This window comes from Echinops telfairi, unplaced genomic scaffold (assembly GCF_000313985.2).
Source record: "Echinops telfairi isolate 266 unplaced genomic scaffold, ASM31398v2 ScPeMD7_19;HRSCAF=73, whole genome shotgun sequence".
NCBI classification, from domain to species: domain Eukaryota; kingdom Metazoa; phylum Chordata; class Mammalia; order Afrosoricida; family Tenrecidae; genus Echinops; species Echinops telfairi.
This window is the reverse complement of record NW_022103916.1, coordinates 8,482,648-8,504,638: the sequence shown is the minus strand read 5'-3', so window position 1 is coordinate 8,504,638 and position 21,991 is coordinate 8,482,648. Positions and strand designations below refer to the sequence as shown.

General features: G+C 37.6%; 1 protein-coding gene and 1 pseudogene across 1 annotated transcript; one reads left to right on the top strand and one right to left on the bottom strand.

The window, feature by feature from the left end:
- Positions 1-6,325: 6,325 nt before the first annotated feature.
- LOC101650485 (28S ribosomal protein S16, mitochondrial-like) lies at positions 6,326-6,824 on the bottom strand. Its single transcript, XM_045288263.1, has 2 exons — positions 6,770-6,824; positions 6,326-6,720 (listed from the first exon to the last, which is right to left on the bottom strand). The coding sequence occupies exons 1-2, from the start codon at positions 6,780-6,782 to the stop codon at positions 6,326-6,328; spliced, it is 408 nt and encodes a 135-aa protein (XP_045144198.1). The 5' UTR covers positions 6,783-6,824.
- An 8,135-nt stretch (positions 6,825-14,959) lies between these two features.
- On the top strand, positions 14,960-18,207 carry LOC101650177 (annotated as a pseudogene).
- Positions 18,208-21,991: the final 3,784 nt, after the last annotated feature.

Sequence of the window (21,991 nt, the reverse complement as noted above, 5' to 3'; positions counted from 1 at the left end):
TTGGGCAGAAGCTCAGAAAGGTTTACTCTTAATTCACACAGCTAATAAAGTGGCAAAGCTAGATTATTGCCCCTAGTCCAGGGTAGCTTCCTATATATCAGCAGTTCTATGTTCTCCAGAATCCTAGAGCCTCTATTTCATTCCCAAACTCACTCAGCCTGCAAGGTTACATAGGTAAATATCCATGGTACTATTTACAAATGCAAATATTCTTAATAGGAGGGTGAATTTTATACCTGATCTTAGCCAAAAGGCTGCTGGTGGGTGTGTTTCAATAGGCCTGTCAACCTCTTCACATTACATGTAGGATTTTACTTGTAGGGTCACCTCTATGGGAAGAACATCTGAGACTTTCACCAGATTCTCCAAGGGCTTTCTGACCAGCTTCTATCACTTTTGTTCCTTTGTCCAAAGTTCATGCCTTATGGCTTCAGGGAATGTTTATCTAGGAACACAGTAAAATGGCCAGAGAGTGAAATGCATTTGTGCCAGCAGAAAAACAGAACCCGAACCTTTCATCCTCACCACTGTTAAAAAAAAATCAAAACTCAAAGAAATTGAAGCATAATGTTTATTCTGAGCAGCTATTCTATATGCATAAAATAAGACCATGCTGATCCTGAAAAAGCAATGGTGCTAAGTCGGTTAATTACAATGGTGGTTATAAGAGAAGAGGAGGGACTAAACTAGAAGATCAACCATTGGATACTGTTTGTTTGTTTGCTCATTTGTTTGTTTGTTTGTTTGAAATGAACTTGTTTGTCACTAAAGACTCAATTGTGTGAAGCCCACCTATACATGTGTTGCCCTCATCATTCCCAGATCTATGTATTGTGATGAATTGTATGAGCCCCAATAAATGATTTTTTAAAAAGACTACATTCATTTCAATTTTTGCTTTTTCTCTATTTTTTTAAAGCCACTCAGACCAATATTTAGGTTTGAGGGATAAGGAATCTGGAGAGTTTTGTAGGGTTTTTTAAATTTCTGGTTTTTAAAGAGGCACACTATATATATCGAAACAGCCTCTCTCAAGAATTGAAATTAACAGCAATATCCTGTTAAACCCTCTCTATATATGGTTTCTTTCTCCCCTCCCTCTATCCTTTCTCCCTTCCTTCTTAATACCCTATCCCTTTGCCCGCCCTGTCCTTGGTCTCCTCCTAGTCGTCAAAGTCTTGTCTTGTGGTGTATAAACCATGTTTCTCTTTCGTTTTTCCTTATTATAATGGTGTTATTAAATATTTATCTTTGTAAGATTGACTAAGGTTGCTAAGCATAAGGTTCTCTAGTTTTCCATGCCTTTTGGTGTTTATGAGATTTGTTCTTGTTTTTTATTAACGCATAATGTTTCCTTGCATGAATGTACCAGAGTTTGTTGATCCATTCCTCTATAACTGGAGTTTTGTGTTGTTTCCATGTTTTTGCTATTATGGAAATGTCTGCAAAAATATAAGTGTGCATATGTCTGTTTGTGTTGTATTCATGATTTCTTAGGGTATGTACCCAGTAGAGAGATTGCTGGATTATAAAGTACTTGTATTTGCATGTGTTTAAGGAAGTGCCATACTGATTTCCATAGCGGTTGTACAATTCTGCAACCCCACCAGCAATGAAAGGGTGTTCCAATTTCTCCACATCTTCTCCAACATGTATTATTTTATGTTTTATTGATTTTTGCTAAAAATGTCTGTGTGAGGTGGTATCTCATTGTTGTTTTAATTTGTATTTCTCTAATTCCTAATAAACTCGAACACTTCCTCATGATTGTTGGCCACCTGTATGTCGTCTTTGGTAAATTATCTATTCCTGTCCCATGCCCATTTTTAATGGGGTTATTTGTATTTTTCTTGTTAAAATGTTGCAGCTTTCTATAGATTTTGGAGATTGGCCCTTTATCTGATGTATTATTACTGAATATTTTTCCGAATCTGTGGATTCTGTTAACTCTTTTGATGAAATCGTTTGTATGCATAACTGTTGTGTTTTCAGTAGGTACCAGTTTAAATTTTGTCTGCTCTAGTGTGAGTATTTTTAGTTATGTTCGATAAATGTGTTTATTCCTTGCCTTAAGGTCCTTTAAAAAAAAAGCAAACACAAACTCATTGCCGTGGAGTCGATGCTAACTCATAGTGACCCTATAGGACAGGGTAGAACTGTCTCTGTGAGCTTCGGAGAGTGTAACTCTTTACCAGAGTAGAAAGCCCCGTCTTTATTCCAAGGTGATGTCTAACAGCTGACCTTGTGGTCAGCAGCCTAACGTGTAACCACTTTGCAACCAGGCTCCTTAAATTTGATCCATCCTAAGTTCTTTTTTTGGACATGGTGTGAGGCATTCATTCTTTTGTAGGTGAAGATCCAGTTTTCCCTGCAACATTTGTTAAAAAGGGTATCGCTTCTCCCTTTTAATGTGTTTTAGGATTTTATAGAAAATTAGGTGTCTGTAGGTACTTGGTTGCACTTCTGGGCTCTCTATTCTAATCTATAAGTTTTCATATCTATCCTACCACTACTAGGCTGTTTTGATTATCATGGCTATCTAATAGGTTTTAAAATCAGATAATGAAAAGCCTACTACTTTGCTTTTTATTTTTATAGTGTTTTATTTATCCTTAGTTCCTTTCTTTTCTATATAATGTTGGTGATTATTTGTTCCTTTTGTTTGAAGCATTGTGGTGGGATTTGGATTGGAATTGCATTGAATTTGTAAGTATTTTTGGTAATATTGACAGTTTCACAATGTTGTATCTGCCTATCCAGAAACATGATAGCCTGTTCCATTTGTGTAAATTTGTTTTGATTTTTTTATAGGAGTGTTTTGTAGTTTTATTGAATAAGTCTTTTGTTTCTCTGATAAGACTTATTCCTGACTATTTTCTCTTTTGTGTAGTAATTATAAATAGTATTGTTCTTTTAATGTATATTTTTAGTATCATAATTTTAAAATACAAGAATCCCACTGATTTCTGCATGTTGATTTTTTAGCCTGTGTGTTGCCAAATTTTTCAATTAGCTTAAGACATTTTTTAAATTGAAACTTTGGGGTCTTCTATATATAAGATTATGTTATCTGCAAATAAAAGAGATTTTTATTTCCCCTCTGCTTATGTGAATGTCTTTAATATATTTTGATGTCTTATAGCTGTAGCTAAAACTTCCAAGATTATATTAAATAAAAAATGGTGATAAAGAGCAACCTTGTCTAGTTCCTGTTCAAAGAGAATGCTGTACAATGAAGAAGGAGATTTGGAGAAATTAAGCATTTGAATTATGGTGTGTGCAAAAGAATATTGAAAGTACTGTGGACTGATAGTAGAATAAACAAATCTGCTTTGAATGAAGTATAATCAGAAAGCTTTTTAGAAGCGAGAATAGAGGGGAGGGAGGGAAAAAAGAGGAGCTGATATCAAGGACTCAATACAAAGTAAATGTTTAGAAATTAATGATGGCAACATATTACAAATATGCTTGATACAATTGATGGATGAATTGTTATAAGAGCTGTAAGAGCCCCACATAAATTATTTTTAATAATAATAATAATTAAGAAGCATGGATGCCTAAACTTCATTTCATATATTTGGACATGTCCTTGGAGGGACTAGGGCCCTGGAAAAAGACATCATGCTTGATAACGTCAGCCAAGAATAGGAAGCCCCTCCATGAGATGGATTGAAACTGTGGCTGTAACAAAGGGTTCAAGTACAATTGTGAGGACGCCCAAGATGGGGCCTGTTTCTTTCTTTGTGCCTAGTAGATGGCTCAACTGGACTGAACAAAAACAAGTCTTTTATCTGACAATGATGAGTATGAGAAGAAAACCTTCAGAAATTGATTGTAGTGACGATTGCACAACTCTTCTTAATATGACTGAACCATTAAATTGTATGACATGTGAAATATATGCCACTAAAACTACTTTTTAAAAAAACAAGATTTTTTTTCCAAGGAGCGCTGGTGGCATTGTGCATTATTGGGCTGCTAGTCAAAAAGTCAGCAGTTCAAACCCACCAGCCACTCCACCATAGAAAGACAAGGATCTCTGCTTTGGTTAAGAGTTACAGTTTAGGAAACCCTATATAGGTTCATTGAGTCAGAATCAACTTGATGACAGTGGATTTGGTTCTTTGTAGATAATTTTCAATAAATCACAAAGTGATAATTTTGTTGTTGACTATCCATTTCTAGCAGGAAAAGACAGCTTTTCACTCCTATAGAGAAGCTTCTGATGAAATTTTAAAAGTCATTGTCTTTACATTTGTGGGCAAGGTTTTTGAAAGTTAATATTTGGTTTCTTGGGTAAGAAAATAACCTTAAAATCAAAGTAAGATGTCTGATATTAATTTTTCTCTTTGACATATCCTCCCTTCTGATCATGATTCAATTAACGTCTTTAAACAGCTAAATGTTGGTCCCCAACCATCTAAAATTTTCCAGGGTCAGTAATTAATCCGTGAGATGCTTTTAGTGTAAATTACATCCTTTCTGCTAGTTCATTTGTTTCTCTTCATTGTCACCCCAGTCAGACAAAGATCATTTCCTTAGATGGTCACTTGCATGCTTTGAAGACTTAAGACAACAAGCAGCTTAGTATCTTAAAATTAATATAAAAGATCCAAATGAAGAGAATGCATATTCCAATGATCTGAAAGGCAGGTCTGGCCCATTGACCTAGATTTTAAACCATGAGATTAAATCACAAGAAGATGCCAGAGGAATATCACTAGATCTTGAACGTGAACCTTTTCTAAAACTATGTCTCCAAATACATTCCTTTGATGTCAATCTTGTTAGATGCCATCAAGCCAGTTCCAACGCATAGGGACTGTATGTACCACAGAACTAAACACTGCCCGGTCCTGTGCTGTCTGCACAATGCTATGGCTTGGAGCAGACACACAATAGTCCTCAAAGACACATCCTTGCTTGTCAAAACTTTAAAGAGGTTCTCTGCAGCAGATTTACCTAGTGAAATGTGTCATCTGATCTCTAGACTGCTGTTTCCATGAGCATTAATTGTGGATCCAAGCAAAACAGAAACTTTTACAACATTCATTTCCCCCCCATTTTTCATGATGTTTCCTATTGGTCCAGTTGTGAGGATTTTTTATACATTAAATTGTAATCTATATTGAAGGTTACAATCCTTGATCTTCACCAGCAAGTGCTTCAAGTCCTCCTCACTTTCAGCAAGCAAGGTTTTGTCATCTGTATTTTGCAGTTTGTTAATAAACCTTCCTCCAATTATTCCCCATATAATCCGCTTCTTGACTTATTTGCTCAACATGCATATTGAAAAAGTATGGTGAGATGATACAATTCTAGTACACATATTTCCTGATTTTAAACCATGCAGTATTCCCTTGGTCTGTTTATACAAGTACTTCTTAATCCCTGTATAGGTTCTGCATGAACACAATTAAGTGTGTCAGAATTCCCATTCTTCTTAAGGCTATCCATAATTTGTTATGGTCCATAAAGTCGAATGCCTTTGCATAGTCAATAAAACACAAATAAACATCTTTCTGATATCCTTCGCTTTTAGCCAAAAGCCATATGACATCAGGAATGATATCCTTTATTCCACATTCTCTTTTAAATGCAGTCTGAATTTCTGGAAGCTCCTTACGTAGTGCTACAATCATTGTTGGATGATCTTCAGCATGTAATATCAATGATATCGTTCCATAATTTGAGCATTTTATTGAGTTAACTTTCTTTGGAATAAGCACAACTGACCAGTCAGTTGACCAAATAGCTGTCTTCCAAATTTCTTGATATAAACTACTGAGTACTTCCAATGCTTCATCAGCTTGTTGAAACATTTCCTTCCGTATTCCATCAATTTCTGAAGCCTTCTATTTGAATAATGATGCTAGTGCAGTCTAGACTTTGTCCTTCAATATCACGGGTTCTGGATCATATGCTACCTCTTAGTCAAATGATGACTAATTCCCCTTGATGCAGTGAATCTGTGTATTCTTTCCATCCACTGTGACATCTACTGTGATGTCTCCTGCATCCTACAGTATTTTGCCCATAGAATCTTCCAATATTTCATCTCAAGACTTGAACTTTTCTGGAGTCCTTTCAATTTAAGATGTGCTGAACATGTTCTTCCTTTTTTGTTTTCAAACTCCAGGTCTTTGCATATTTCATTATGAAATTTTTTCTTCTTGAGCTGCCATTTGAAATTTTCTGTTCAGCTTTTTTTTTTGACTCAGAAACTCCATTTATTAACCTCCGAATCAAAGAATTAAGGGTTCTGCATAGATGTTTAAGGACAACCGTGGGCTTGCTGCTCCCACTACTGTGTCCATCAAAGTCAACTTGCTTCCGCTTCGGCAGCCTCTGTGCCCGTCTTCTGAGAAGCTACGAGGACTTCACGTGCCCGTTTCCTTAGTAGTCTCTCGGCACCAGTGATCATCATGGGATTCAGAGGAAAAAAGCCTGACAGACCCAGGAGCTTTTCCACCAGCTTGGAGAGGTGGGCCGCGCAGCCAATCCAGTGCCGGATCCTCTCCAGGTTGAGGGCAACGATTTTCTCTCCATGGCTGTTGGGCAGCGGGTCATAGGAGCCTGGCTGTTCCACAAAACGGCCATCTCTGGGGCACTTGTTGTGAGCAGCCACGAAGCGGTCGAAAGGCCGGTTGGTACAGCCACGCAGGGCGAGGCGGACGGTTAAGTGTCCCCCATGGTAGGCCTTGCAAAGGAGGGGAGCCCTGGCCCCACGGCCTGCAGGGAGCTGTGGCGGGTCCAGGTCACTCACTGAGCTGGACCATCGTGCAAGCCGGCTGGCGTCGGGGCCGGGAGCCACTCCTCGCCGTCCGCAGGTCCCCCTCCACAGCTCCCGGCGGCACGCGGGATCCACGCGGGACACCTCACAGCCTGGGCTTCGGGTGCCAACACCCCAAACGCGGACGCCGTGGGTCCCAGTCCTGTTCAGCTTTTTTACTTCATCACTTATACCATTTGGCTTATAAAGTTTTAGAGTCTGTTCTGACATCTACTTTGTTCTTTTCTTTCTTTCCTCTCTGTTAAATAACCTTTTGCTTTCTTCATGTGTGATGTTCTTAATCTCATCCCACAGCTTGTTGGATTCTGACATTAATGTTCAATGCATTGATTTAACCTTGAGATGTTCTAGAAATGTGGAGAGACACAAGGTCTTATTTGGCTTTGGTGAACTTGTTTTAATTTTCTTCAGCTTCAACCTGAACATAAACATGAGCAATCGATGGCCTGGTTCACAGTTGGCCCTGCCTTCTTTTATATGCCAAAACTCAAACTCCTCCTTGGAAAACTGGTAAGTAATCAAGAGTTAATCTAATTTATAAGGCACTCTAATGGCACTGTGGCATAACCATTGGGTTGCGATCCACAAGGTTCAAACACACCAACCATTCCACTGGAGATGTGGACGCTGATAAAGACAAGTGTCAGAAACCCTATATTGAGTCCCTATAAGTCAGGATCAACTCCATGGCAGTAAATTTGTTTGCAAGTTTTTTGTTTGCTTTAACCTAACTTATAATATAATTATCTTTATCTGTGCTATTTCAAAGTGAGGATATAGTAGCATCATCTAGATCCTAGGCCCCCCATCTTGTCTGATCATTGAAATTACCTGGGGATCTGGTGAAAATACAGATCCTTGGTGGAAGCCAGTCAGTTAGTTAGTTGCTTTTTTGGGGGGAGTGGGGAGGACTCCATTTCCATTTCCAATATAAAGAATAAGATTCTCCAGGAGGAGCCCAGGGATTTGTCATTTCACCAGATCCCTAAGTGATTCCAATAATCAGCCAGATTTAGAAACCTAAGAGTTACATTATTAAGAGTAACATCTTATTTTTTTTAATCATTTTATTGGGGGATCATACAAGTCTTATCACAATCCATACATACATCCATTGTGTCAAGCATATTTGAACATCTGTTGCCATCATCATTCTCAAAACATATTCTTTCTTGAGCCCTTGGTATCAGCTCCTCATTTTTTCCTCCCTCCCCCCCTCCCTCACCTTTGATAATTTATAAATTATTATTATTTTTTAATGTTTTACACTGTCCGATGTCTCCCTTCACCCACTTTTCTGTTGTCCATCCCCCAGAGATGGGGTTATATGAAGATCCTCCCTCCACCCTCCAGGTATCGCCATCTTCACCACTGGTCCTGTGGGGTTCATCTGTCCAGGATTCCCTGTGTTTCCAGTTTCTATCTGTACCAGTGTACATCCTCTGGTCTAGCTGGATTCATAAGGTAGAATTGGGATCACGATGGGGGCAGGGGGGAAGAAGCATTAAAGAACTAGAGGAATGTTGTATGTTTCATCGTTGCTACACTGCATCCTGACTGGCGCCTCTTCTCCCCACGACCCTTCTGTAAGGGGAAGTAACATCTTATTTAACAGTATTTTTTATACATAGTTTAAACCAATTTCAGTAACTACTAATATCATAGCTGTTATAGAACAGCTCCCCTTTTCGACAGACAATGATGTGAGAACAGTTTAATCAATTTTTTGAGGTCCTTTGGTGTTAATCTCTCTTGCATTTCTAATTTCCTTTGGGGTAATAGAATATGTGTAGATAAATTGAAAACAATACACATTTCTTAAGTAGAACAAGTTCAATATGCAGGCAAAAAACTCTCATTCTCCAATACAATAAAAATGGAATTTAATAGCCAACAAAGGCTTGCCATAAGTTTCTATTGAAGCATAAAATTTTTCATGATGCACCCTCCTCTCAATCAAAAGGCAATTTCAAAACAAAGTTTTTCTTGATCTAAACTATGGCACTTCATTTTTATTTACCTAGGTGCAGCAAGAATGGTAATTTATCCCTCCACCTTTTAAATCTGTGAAGCTGGAAGTTTTCATAAAGAATTTCAAATTAAACTTGTGAAAGTCTCTCAAGGCCAGGAAACTAAGCCGAGAACTTGCCACCAAATTTCATTTATAGTATCCACAAGTTGGGGTAAATTCCTCTTTCTTCAATGTTCCAAAATATAAGGTTTCTGAATATGCCAAGAAATAACCTACCTTACTCACTTGTATATCTAGGAAGCTTTATAAGTCAGGTATCAAGTTTGATTTCCTGGAAGACTTTTGTAAGAACTGGCTCCATAAAGTCAATCTTACTTTCTTAAAAGTGTCTTGTAATACATGATTTTCTCTGAAAATCATTCTAAAGTATAATACTCTGCACAAAGTTTGGTTGCATAACTGAGATTTCTAATTATGCCTTGTTAACAAGGTAGAGTGAGTAGAGTGGATTTTTAACAGAGGTGACAGATTCTTATTGAAATCATTCAAACAATTATATTGCCATAAAAGTAAGAACATTTATTGAAAGTTTTCCAATTTTTGAGGCATCTAACTCACTACCATCAAGTTGACACTGACTCATAGCAACAGGGTAGAACTGCCCCTATGAGTTTCCAAGACTGTAACTGTTAATGGGAGTAGAAAGCCCGTTTTCTTCTGTTGGTGGTTTCGAACTGCTGACTTTTCAGATTATAGCCCAGTGCGTACCCACTTCACCATGAGGGTTAGGTCACAAAACAACAACACTTCAATATCTATTTAACCAAAATGACAGTAAGACTTTTTTAAGTTAAATATAAGCTTTCCAAAATTTATGAAAGTTGGTTTGCGATAGGAGCCGATAGTAGTTATACTTTGTGTTGCTAACCTCAAGGTCTGCAGTTCAAAACCACCAACCACTGTGAGAGAAAGAATTTTCTTCTCCCATAAAGAGTTACAGTCTTGGAAACAAAGAAGGGCAGTTCTACCCTGGCCTGTAGGATCACTATGAATCAGAATGGTGAATTGGGAAAGGGATCATAACTAGCATGGGTATACTATTGTAAATTAGAAAAACTCATAGAATTGATTCTGGGAACTTCTGTCCACCTTGATCAGGAATTAAGAATTATGCTACCCCTGTACCCAAATTTCTATGAAGATCACACCCAGGCAACTTCCTTTTTTATTTTTTTTTTACTATGAGATCATAGAAATGTTTATTAAACAAAGATGTCAAAATGTGAAACGACTGTCTCGACATGTGCTCCTACTAGGTCTATACACTTTTGAAGGTGATGCTTTAATCTTCTAACCCTTCCCCAAAGAATTCTGCATTCTTTGATTTACACTCATAAGTTTTGGCATTCTCAAGTGACTCAAATAATGTTTCTTTTAAATTTCCTTTGGAGTTTGGGAACAAGAATTCTGAAAAGGCTTGATCAGGCCCTGTCGGATTTCCTGATTAAATTCTTTTTTTAAATTTCTTCTTTTAATTGTTTGATTAGGGGCTCATACAACTCTTATCACAATCCATACACACATCAACTGTGTAAAGCACATTTGTACATTCATTGCCCTCATCATTCTCAAAACATTTCCTCTCCACTTAAGCCCCCGGCATTAGGTCCTCGTTTTCCCCTCCCTCTCCACTCCCCTCTCCCTCATGAGCCTTGATAATTTATAAATTATTATTTTGTCATATCTTGCCCTGTCCGACGTCTCCCTTCACCCACTTTTCTGTTGTCTGTCCCCCAGGAAGGAGGTCACATATAGTTCCTTGTAATCAGTTCCCTCTTTCCAACCAATCTCCCTCTCTCCCTCTACCCAGGCAACTTCCTAAAGGCAAGATTGCCCTCCCTGGGTTCCCCAAGAATATTGAAGCAATCCACTTACAAGCACACTCTGAGAGCAAAGCCTTTTACAACACTGGTTAATTGTCAGAAAGAACTCAATGGAAACTGAATTTATGTAGAGATTCAAAATGGATTTAGGACTCCCACTGCAGACCCTAGCCTTTCACAAATATAGGATTCAGAATTTAGGCTCTATTACCAGAAGTGGGAGGGAGGAGGAAATGAGAGGTGGCTATTCATATAACTGTTGAACTTACCTTGGAAGACCTCCTACTAGAAGAAATGGCTCTCTGATTCACCTTCCTCAGTGGGTCTCAAACGCTTATGTAGTGCACAAAGCAGTTGAAGTGGGCAGATTGGTCATGCTCAAGGACTCTGCAAGTCTAGGCCCAGAAATATTCTTTTGTAACAAGACTCCAACTGATTTTCATTCCAATTGTCTACAGATCTAAGACCACAATTGTAGGGGAAACTGATTTAATCTCTTTGCCGATTGGGGCGAGGAGGGGTAAGTGTAGCAGTTTATGACAGGACAGTCAGGTTTCATCTCAATGAAAATAACAAAAGAACAATAATAATTTCCTCCATTTTACTGTTTTTAGAATCTCCTAGCCCAGATGTCTTGGAGAAGAAAATAAAAATAGATCTTGTTGTACATTTAAAAATCTATTTGCAAAGCCTCTTCCATTATACAGGTTCTCATTCCCAAATTGCTTAAGTTCATTATTTTGTGATTATTATACAAGAGTTAATTTCTCAAAGGCCCATGTGTAGATGCCAAATATAGGATCTAGCCCTCTTGACACAGTAAGAAAGCAAGGGCTAACCCCCATCTGATCCTGCCCCAAGACTGATGCTTGTGTTCCTACCTTAATACCCTGTTTTCATATGCTACCCAGGTCAACAATTATATTTTAATTTCTCTTCTCAATTAGAAAATACAATTATTTCAAAGGTGATATGTGAATCAGATACCTCTGGTCATTATTTTTTTCTATCACATACTTTCATCCACTGAGTGTTTCCTCTGGCATTACGTTTCAGCGAAGCAATATGGCAGGGGATGGCTCTAAATGTGCCATTCTCATTTGCCCAAGGCAAGTTTAACTTAATGTATCAGAATTTTTTAAGATTATTATTGCTGACTTATAAATTCATGAAATGGTTAATAAAGTGATAAAAGGCACTCCTTTAGTCCTTAAATGGCATTTCTGCAGAGGATGAGTTAATGTAGAACTGCTTTTGAACCATCATGCAGTTATTATATTTGACTTAAAATATCTACCAGAGAAAGGTGTGTAAATAACAGCATGCATATGTGATGTGATATTGTTTTCTTATGGAAATTTGGAAGGAGGTTCAGTCTTGATTGTACCAATAGCTGATAATCCCCAAGTGATGTATACAGGGATGTTCGCTGGCACAATGCCATGAAAATTGGCTCCGTTTGTTTGCTTTATTCTGCAGCAGAACATAAAATATAACTTCTGGTTATGCAGGTATCCCTCAAATGAAAAATAAATGTGCATATTCCAACAAAGTGTGCTGCATAGTAAATTTAGATGAAATGAATCTGATTTACATTGTCTACTATTATAGAATTAGAAATACATACCACAAGGGGTGTGGGAATTGGTCCTTGGATATAATACATTTGTACTTAATAATGCAGCAGGGTCTGTAATGAGACATATTCAAAGGTGAAACAATAACTCTGTGATAAAATACTAACAATAATGCATTTGTACTGAATATAAGTCACATATTTAAAAAGCCACTGCCAAATAGAAATATAAAACAGTGCCAAAATCTAGAAGCCTGATTGTCTGTTTCATATGTGGTTTCCAAGACGCAGTCATCTATTAAATTTCCATAGTTTAATAGCTTCAAATGCCAAAATATTTCTAACTTTATATTTCAAATACTTATTGTGCATTTGCTGCCCTATTCTGGGATGCGGACGACTCGTGTTCTTCTGCCCTTGAAAATTCCATGTAAAAAACAAAGCCATGGAGTCAATTCCAACAGATAGGACAGAGCAGAATTTCGCCATAGGGTTCCCAAGACTATGATGCTTTGCAGAAGCAAACTGCCTCCTCTTCCTCCTGTGGAACAGCTGGTAAGTTCAAACCACTGATCTTTTGGTTAGGAGCCAAATGCCAACCCATGGAACCACCAGAGCTCCTTCAAAGAATTCCATCTAATGGATGGGGGAAAGGGTGATATAGATGCATTCAGTCACTCAATTACTGACTCATTTGAATGCCTGCCATGTTTTAGGTTCTCTGCTACTTGCTGGGGTTAAAAGAATTAAATGCAAATTTTCCACTTCCAAGGAATAACAACATGAAAACTGACCAGATAGGATTAAGATGCTAATGCGGCCCATAACAAATACAATGAACACATTCTGCAATTCAGAATGGCCCTATAGGACAGAGTGGAACTGCACCATTGCATCTCTGAAGGTATAAATCTTTACAGGAACAGAAAGCCTCATCTCTCTCCCATGGAGTGGCTGGTGGATTTCTAACTGCTGACATTAGTACTTCTCGTCTAGTCCACTATGCTGCCAGAGTTTCACAATGAACTCAGACCTCTCAAAAATGATGTCAGATTAGAATATGTAATACATGGTCTCAAACTGATGGCCCTACGGCTGAATCCAGATTAAATGTGAATTTTATTTAGTCCACTTTAGAATTAAAAATTCAATTAGTTAATATTTGTAAAGTTAAAGACTTTTGCCCCAAATGATGTCAGATTTCTGACTTTTCTTGAAAATCAAACAATCTAACAATAAGAGGCAAGCATTCCCATAAGGCAACATTTAGTAGAATTTAAGTAGAGGCTATCCCTTCTAAAAAGAGTTTTAAACTTCCTGGTTCACAATCCCTACAACTACCTCTTGCTACTCCAAGTGGGAAATGAGAATGAGTTATCATCTATTGTCACACTTGAATTGCTGTTTCTTTTCAAGTAGAAAACTATTTCTTTGAAACTGTATTCTTTAGATAAAGTAGACAAATTAACCAATATGAATCACCTGTTTCCAAAAAATGGGACTGAGCATATAGCTTTTACTTGACCTTCACTCATTATAATTAACACAGTTTGACATAAAGTTAAGTAATCACATCTGCAAAGACTTAATTTCCAAATAAGGTCAAATTCATAGATACTTGGTGTTAGGACTTGGATATATCTGCTTTGAGAACATAATTCAATTCATAACAGTCTGCTTTCTAGTTTCCCCCTAAATTCATGTCATTCCCACACTACAACATCCCCAATTAACCGTTTCAGCAATATTTCTGAATTCAGCATTTCATTAAAATATAATCAACTCAAAGAATCCTCAATTTCATCTTGTTGTTTTTGTTTTGGTATCCAGCTGTACCATTGTACTACTTGGTATCCAGGGACCAATTTTGTTCTGAAGACTCATTTCTTTGATCTTGGAAATAGTACTTCTCGTACGCTCTTCCTTTGGAATTATTTTAAGATACTTTTTATCCTCTATGTCTTTTTCACATATGTCCTGTATCTTATTGTCTCCTTGTGTACTATTTTAGAGAAGTTCCTCATGACTATGTTTCAGTTCACTAATTGTCCCTTTGAAGTTTATCCCTTTTGTTTTTTTTTAACTAAAGAATAATAGACACTGAGAAGATGGTTGCCAAATAACAAGCACAGGGAGATCTACTCAGCAACTACCAGAGAAGTTCTGCTAAGAGGAATATTCTGCACTTCCTAACAGTGAGAATTTCAATTTAAAGATAAGTAGGCCCAAGTTTCTTAGAGTGGAATAGATAGCAACAACTCCTGCTAACAAAGGCCTCTATACCATTGATTAGTGACACAAGCCTATTCTGTGGGTCCCACTCCTGACGGGCACAGCCGATTTTTCCTGGCCCCTGATTTTTCCTGGCCCCTGAGGCAAATCTCTTACCTAGGCAGCCTCTGGGAGATAGCTCTGCATGGGCAGCTTGGTAAAGACATAATCAGTACCAAACTTAATTTTTCACCTTTATTTACTCTTCCCCCATGTCTTCCCACTTTGTTCTCCACTGTCCCCACCTCCCCATGCAACTCATATATAAACAAAGTAACACTACCAAAGAGCAAACATCTCCACCCACATGGACATTTTATTTCTACTTTATTTTTACAAGATATCATTGTTTATTTTTACTGTCAGTTCATGGAATATTTAATGTTTTTATTTTTTTCATATTTAATATTCCACATCAGCACTATATTTGTACCCACTCCATAAGGAAATGATGAAACAGAATGCTCAAGTTATACAAGAATATCATTAATAGGACATGTAAGTAATATTTTACTGAAGATCATCTAACAATGGTTGCAGCAATGCATTGACGGGGAGCTGCCAGAGGCTCACGCTGGATTCAGAAGAGGAGGTGGAACATGGGATATCATTGCTGATGTCAGATGAATCTTGGTTGTTGGTGTTTTCAAGGCCTAGATCACTTTCCCCTCTTTCCTGACTCCTTCAAGCAATATTAATCCCCTTTGCCTCAATTTAGACTTCTTGTCATTCATGAACCTTTGACCAGCTTTCTAGTCCATTCTGATAATTTCATTCTGTGAAAGTCTAAATGCTATGTTTGAGCTCATTGTTGACATTGTGTTAATTCACCTCATCGAGAGTTTTCTTTGTAGCTGACTTAAGGCCATTTTATTTTTTACTTAATATGATTTTCTTCAATTTATGCAATTTTTCTATTTTCTCCAATTTTTGTACTTTTGTTCTATTAAAATACTGTCATTATATTTTTGAAACTTGCTACCACTTCCCCTTCCAGTGCTTTCTTCTAGTTTGGTCCCAATCTCCTTAGAATTCCCAAAACGCCACCACAACCACAACCACCAGGCAATCCTATAGATTCTGGCACTCTCGCCCAAACAAAAGCTTTCAGTTGCTTCTTTGAGTGCACTAACATGCCCACAGTCACATTGCCATGTCACACCCAAATCTTCTGTTTCTTTTGTCCCTTGTCTCCCTGCGTATCCATCTATTTCTGTTCTTTCTATTTTTACTAGTAAAATATATTTCCATGGAACAAATTAATTCTGATTATCCTTCTTAAAATAATTTTTCTCAATATTTGTACAAATTTGTTGGTCTATCAAGACAACTGCTTATTATTACTATCACTACTTTTATTTTATTCTTACTCTTACCACCATCCTCAACTTTCCCCACTTATCAATCTCTATCCACTTTTCTACATATGACCAACATATATGTTCCAACTCCTATTAGACCTATCACATGCCACTAAACAGAGTCAACTACTTCTTCATGATCCAGCAGCTCACACATCACTAATAGCGGTACACAATGTTAATGAAACAGCAGTCAGCCACAGTAAATTAAAAAGGTCAAGAAAAACAAATATACACAATCAAAACTCACCCAAACCCAATGGGTACCTGAAGAAGAATCCAAGAAACTACCAGATACAGAATTAAGAAGATTGATGTCTAGGTTTTTTCAAGAGATGTGGGGAGCATTCAAGAGAGCAATGGAAGAAATTGAAAAATTAAAATCCTTAAACCAAAACAAATCACAGAAAACAAACAATGAGGCAACATAATTAGGCAACATACTACAAAATCTGAGGAACAGAGTAGAAGAAGAGAAAAATGCCATCACTAACCTCAAAGACACCATGACTGCAATCAAGAGGGGAAAAAAATCAATGAAAAAAAAATCAAAGGACTCAGAAGAAAGTCTGAGAATGATATGGGACATTATCACGTGAAACAACCTATATTTCATCGGAAGTACAGAACGAGAAGAAACAAAACAATCTACAGAGAAAATAGTACACGAAATAATAGAAGAAAATTTCCCAACATTACAAAGGAAAAGAAAATAACTATTTAAGAAGCTGGAGAAAAAAACCCTAAATATAGCTGATACAAAAAGACAAATATAATGACATGTTGTAGTCAAGCTTTCCAGTTTCAAAGAAAAGATGAGTATGCTGAGGGCAGCTAGAGAAAAAAGAACAGTCATACACAAAGGAAACTCAATAAGAAGAAGCAAGACTTCTCAGAAGAAACTATACAGGCAAGAAGACAATGGAGTGATATATATAAAATTCTGAAAGGAAAAAATTGACAACCAAAAATTCTAGATACCGCAAAATTATCCCTCAAATATGAAGAACAAATAAAGGTATTTAAAGACAGGGAAAGTTTAAAGGAATTCACAAACACAAGATGGGCATTACAAAAATTACTAACTGGATCACAGTGGACAGAGAATCAATAACAGCAACAGACAAAGCTGAGCATATAAGACAGGACAACACCACCCATACACTAATATGATTAATGCAGCACTCAAAATAAGACAGAAATAGAGGAGAAGCAAAGACATCAATAAAATCATACCACAAGAAGGAAAGGAAAAATAAATAAATGAAAACACAGCAAAATGATAACGACAACCTGTGTATATCAATATTGACACAGAATGTAAGGAAATTAAATGCACCAATCAAAAGACAGGCAGGATCAGACTGGAATAAAAAATAAGACCCATCTGTATACTACCTACAAAAGACAAATTTGCTTTCTGCACTACCTAGAGAAGGGTACATATGGTGTCCTGGTTCCCAGAGTAACTTAAAGGGGAAGTTTTCACAGTGTTCAAATTCCTTGATGTCCTGGAGATGAAGGAGCAGGATGTCCTCAAATTCCTTGAAGCAGCAACGCATTTAGATGGCACCAACCTTGACTTCCAGATGGAACAGTACATCTACAAAAGGAAAAGTGATGGCCTCTACATTATAAACCTGAAGAAAACCTGTGAGAAGCTTCTGTTGGCAGCTCACACCATTGTTAACATCGAAAAACCTGCTGACGTCAGTGTCATATCTTCTAGGAATACTGGCCAGCAGTCTGTGCTGAAATTTGCTGTTGCTACTGAAGCTACTCCAATTGCTTGGTGCTTTACTCCAGTAACCTTCACTAACCAGATTCAGGCAGCCTTCCAGGAACCACAGTTTCTGGTGGTTACTGACCACCAGCCTCTTACATTAACTTGCTCTCATGACTCTGTGTAACACAGATTCTCCTCTGCATTACGTGGACATTGCCATCCCATATAACAACAAGGGAACTCACTCAGTGGGCCAGATGTGATAGATAATGGCCCTGAAAGTTCTGCACTTGTGGGGCACCATCTCCAGGGAACACCCATGGGAGGTCATGACTGATCTTTACTTCTACAGAAATCCAGATGAGATTTAAAGGGAGAGCAGGCTGTTGCTTGAAAAGCTGTGAATAAGGAAGAGTTTCAGGGCGAATGGGAGGCTCCTGTTCCTGAATTTCCTGCTACGCAGCCTGAGGTTGAAGACAGGTCTGAAGGTGTATAGGTACCCTAAGTGGCAATTCAGCAGTTCCCCACTGACTGGAGCACTCACCCTGCAACTGAAGACTGGTCATCACACCCCACTGCTCAGGCCACTAAGTGAATAGGAACAATCACTGAGTGGTCTTAAGCTATTCTTCCACTGGCTTCTGAAAAACAGAAATAAGGTTAATGGAAAATAAAGACCAATTTGTAAAGAAAAAAATCAAATCTTAAACTCAAAGACAAAAATAGGCTAAAAATCAAAGGACGGTGAGAAATCTAATAAGTCAATGGCAATCATAAAAAGGCAGGAGCAGCAATATTAATCTTTGATAAAATAGACTTCAAAGTGAATAACATAATGAGAAACAAGAATGGACACTACATAATGATAAAGGAACAGTACACCAAGAACACATAACCTTGATAAGCATATATGCACCCAATGAAAGACCCTCAAAATACATCAGTCAAATGCTCACAAAGTTGAAAAGAGAAATAAGCAGCTTGACAATAATTATAGAAGACCTCAAAACACCACTTTCAAAGAAGGGCAGATCATCAAGTAAGAAACTCAATAATGAAACAAAAGAGCTAAACAACACACACAATCAACGAGCTGGACCTCCTAGATATATACAGAGCACTCCACTCAACAACAACACAGCATACATTCTTCACCAGTGTACACTGTACCTACTCTAGTATACATCACAAAACCACATAGATCCTGCAATCCATCTTCTCAAATCGCAATGCTATAAAACTGGAAATCAACAATAGAAAGAACAGAAACATACAGACAAATGCATGGAAGTTTAACAATATGTTACTTAAAAACAACTAGGCAATGGATCGAATAAGGAATGGAATTTAGAAATTTCTTGAAACAAATGAGAGCAATGACATTTCATACCAAGATATTTGTGATATAGAAAGAGCAATTATCAGAGGGCAATTTATAGCAATCAGTGCATCTATGAAAAAGAAGAAAAATCCAAAAGCAGTATCTTAACAAAATGCCTCCAACAACTAGAAGAAGGGCAACAACATAGCAGAAGTAAGTGACTGGAAAACAGAAAAACAATGTCAAAAATTCACAAGACAAGAAGTGGGTGTATAAGCAAATGTGGTGAAGAAAGCTGATGGTGCCTGGCTATCAAAAGGTATAGCGTCTGGGCTCTTAAAGGCTTGAAGGTAAACAAGCGGCCATCAAGCTCAGAAGCAACAAAGCCCACATGGAAGAAGCACACCAGCCTGTGTGATCACGAGGTGTCGAAGGGATCAGGTATAAGGCATCAAAGCCCAAAGCCCATTTGTCGGCCACTGGAGATCCCCTTGCAGAAGGGTCTCGGGCGGAGACGAGCCAGTCAGGACGTGATGTAGCAACGATGAAAAATACAACCTTCCTCTAGTTCCTAAATGTTTCCTCCCCGCTCCCACTATCATGATATGAATTCTACCTTGCAAGTCTGGCTAGACCAGAGGATGTACACTGGTACAGATAGGAACTGGAAACACAGGGAATCCAGGGCGATAATCCCTTCAGCACCAGTGGTGTGAGTAGCGATACTGGGAGGGTAGAGGGAGAGTGGGTTGGAAAGAGGGAACCGATTACAAGGATCTATATGTGACCTCATCCCTGGGGGGCAGACAACAGAAAAGTGGGTGAAGGGAGGGAGACATCGAACAGGGCAAGATATGACAAAATAATAATTTATAAATTATCAAGGGTTCATGAGGGAGGGGGGAGCGGGGAGGGAGGGGAAAAATGAGGACCTGATGCCAGGGGCTTAAGTGGAGAGGAGATGTTTTGAGAATGATGAGGGCAATGAATGTACAAATGTGCTTTACACAATTGATGTGTGTATGAAATTGTGATAAGAGTTGTATGGGCCCCTAATAAAACGATTAAAAAAATAATTTATAAAATCGGCAAACCACTGGAAACCTTACAAAAGAATAGAAAGAGAAGATGGAAATATCTAGAATCAGATATAAAAAGGAGAGTATCACAACATATCCAAATGAAATAGAAAGAATAACACAGTACTATGAAAGACTATATACTCCAAATTTGAGAATCTAGAAGAAATGGACAAATACCTAGAAATATCCATAATCTACCCAAACTAACGTAGATGAATATAGAAAACCTGAACAGACAAATTACAAAAGAAGAAATACAGTAGGTCATCAAGAAACTTCTAACCAACAAAATCGCAGGGCCAGATGGCTTCACAGGAGAATTCTACGTATTCAAGAAAGAGCTGTCACCAATTCTACACAAACCATTCCAGAATATAGAAAGGACACCAAACTCCCAAACTCATTCTATGAATCTAGCATGGTCCTAATTTTAAAACCAGGCAAAGATCCCACAAAGACAGAAAATTACAGACCAATATTCTTCTCTTTTTTTTGTCAGTTGCACATGTATTTCTTTATTTTTATTTTTTAAATCATTTTATTTGGGAGCTCTTGCAACTCTTATAACATCTGTACATCAATTGTATCTAGCAAATTTGTACATATGTTGCCACCATCATTTCCAAAACATTTTCCTTCTACTTGAACCCTTGATATAAACTCCTCTTTTTATCCCCTCCCTGCCCCCCCACTTGTGAATCCTTGATCAATTATATATTGTTATTATTACTTTGTATCTTATACTGTCCGTTGTCTCCCTTCTCCCACATTTCTGTTATTCATCCCCTTCAGAGGGTGGGGCCTACATATCCAACCTAATGATGGATTCCCCCTTTCTCCCCCTTCCCCCTCCCCAAGCATCCCCCTACCCTCATGATATTGCTTCAAATATGCAAAAATTCTCAACAAAATTCTCACCAATAGAATGCAACAACATATCTAAAAAATAATTCAGCATGGCCAAGTAAGATTCATAACAGGGATGCAAGAAGGATGGTTCAATATCTGAAAAACAATCAATGTAATCCACCACATAAACAAGATAAAAAATAAGAACCACATGATCATATCAATATATGCAGAGAAATCATTTGATAATTTCAACACCCATTTCTAATAAAAACACTCAATAAGATAGGGAAACTCCTCAACAAATAAAGGCCATATATGAAAAACCAAGGGCTAATATCAAACACAATGGGGGGAAACGGGAAAATATTCCCCTGAAAATGGAAACTAGACATGGATTCCCCTTATCACCATTCTTAATCAACATTGTGCTAGAAGTCCTCGCCAGAATCATTAGGAAACAAAAAGAAGTCAAGAGAATATAATTGGGAAAAGAACGGAAACTTTCATTGTTTGCAAATGATATGATTATCTACAGAGAGAACACCCAAGGACTTCAGAAAAAGACTAGTGAAAACAATTGGGGGATTTGGTGAAGTAGCTGGATGTAAGATTAAAGGCAAAAAGCAATCAGATACCTATATGCCAGCAATAAGAGCTCTGAAAAAGATATCAAATAAGCAATGCCATTTACACTGACCACACAAAAGATGAAATCCCTAGGGAAAAAGCCAACCAAAGAAACAAAAGACTGGCACAAAGAAAACTACAGAACATTATTACAAGAAACCAAGAGACCTACACAAACAGAATACCCAATGTTCATGGGTAAGAAGATCTAATATTGTGAAAATGTCAATAACATCTAAAACAATCTACAAATACAACACAATTCTGATCCAAATCCCAACCTCATTCTTGAAAGGAATAGATAAACTAATTACCAACTTCATATGGAGAGGGAAGAGGCCCAGAATAAGTAAAGAAGTTCTCAAAAGAGAACAAAGTAGGAGGCCTTGCACTATTCAACTTGAAAACCTATTACAGCCTGGTTCTGGTATAACTATAGATACAAAGAACAATGCAAAAGATAGAAAACAAAGAAATAAAAGCATCCAACTAGAGACAGTGGGTTTTTAACAAAGAATCAAAAA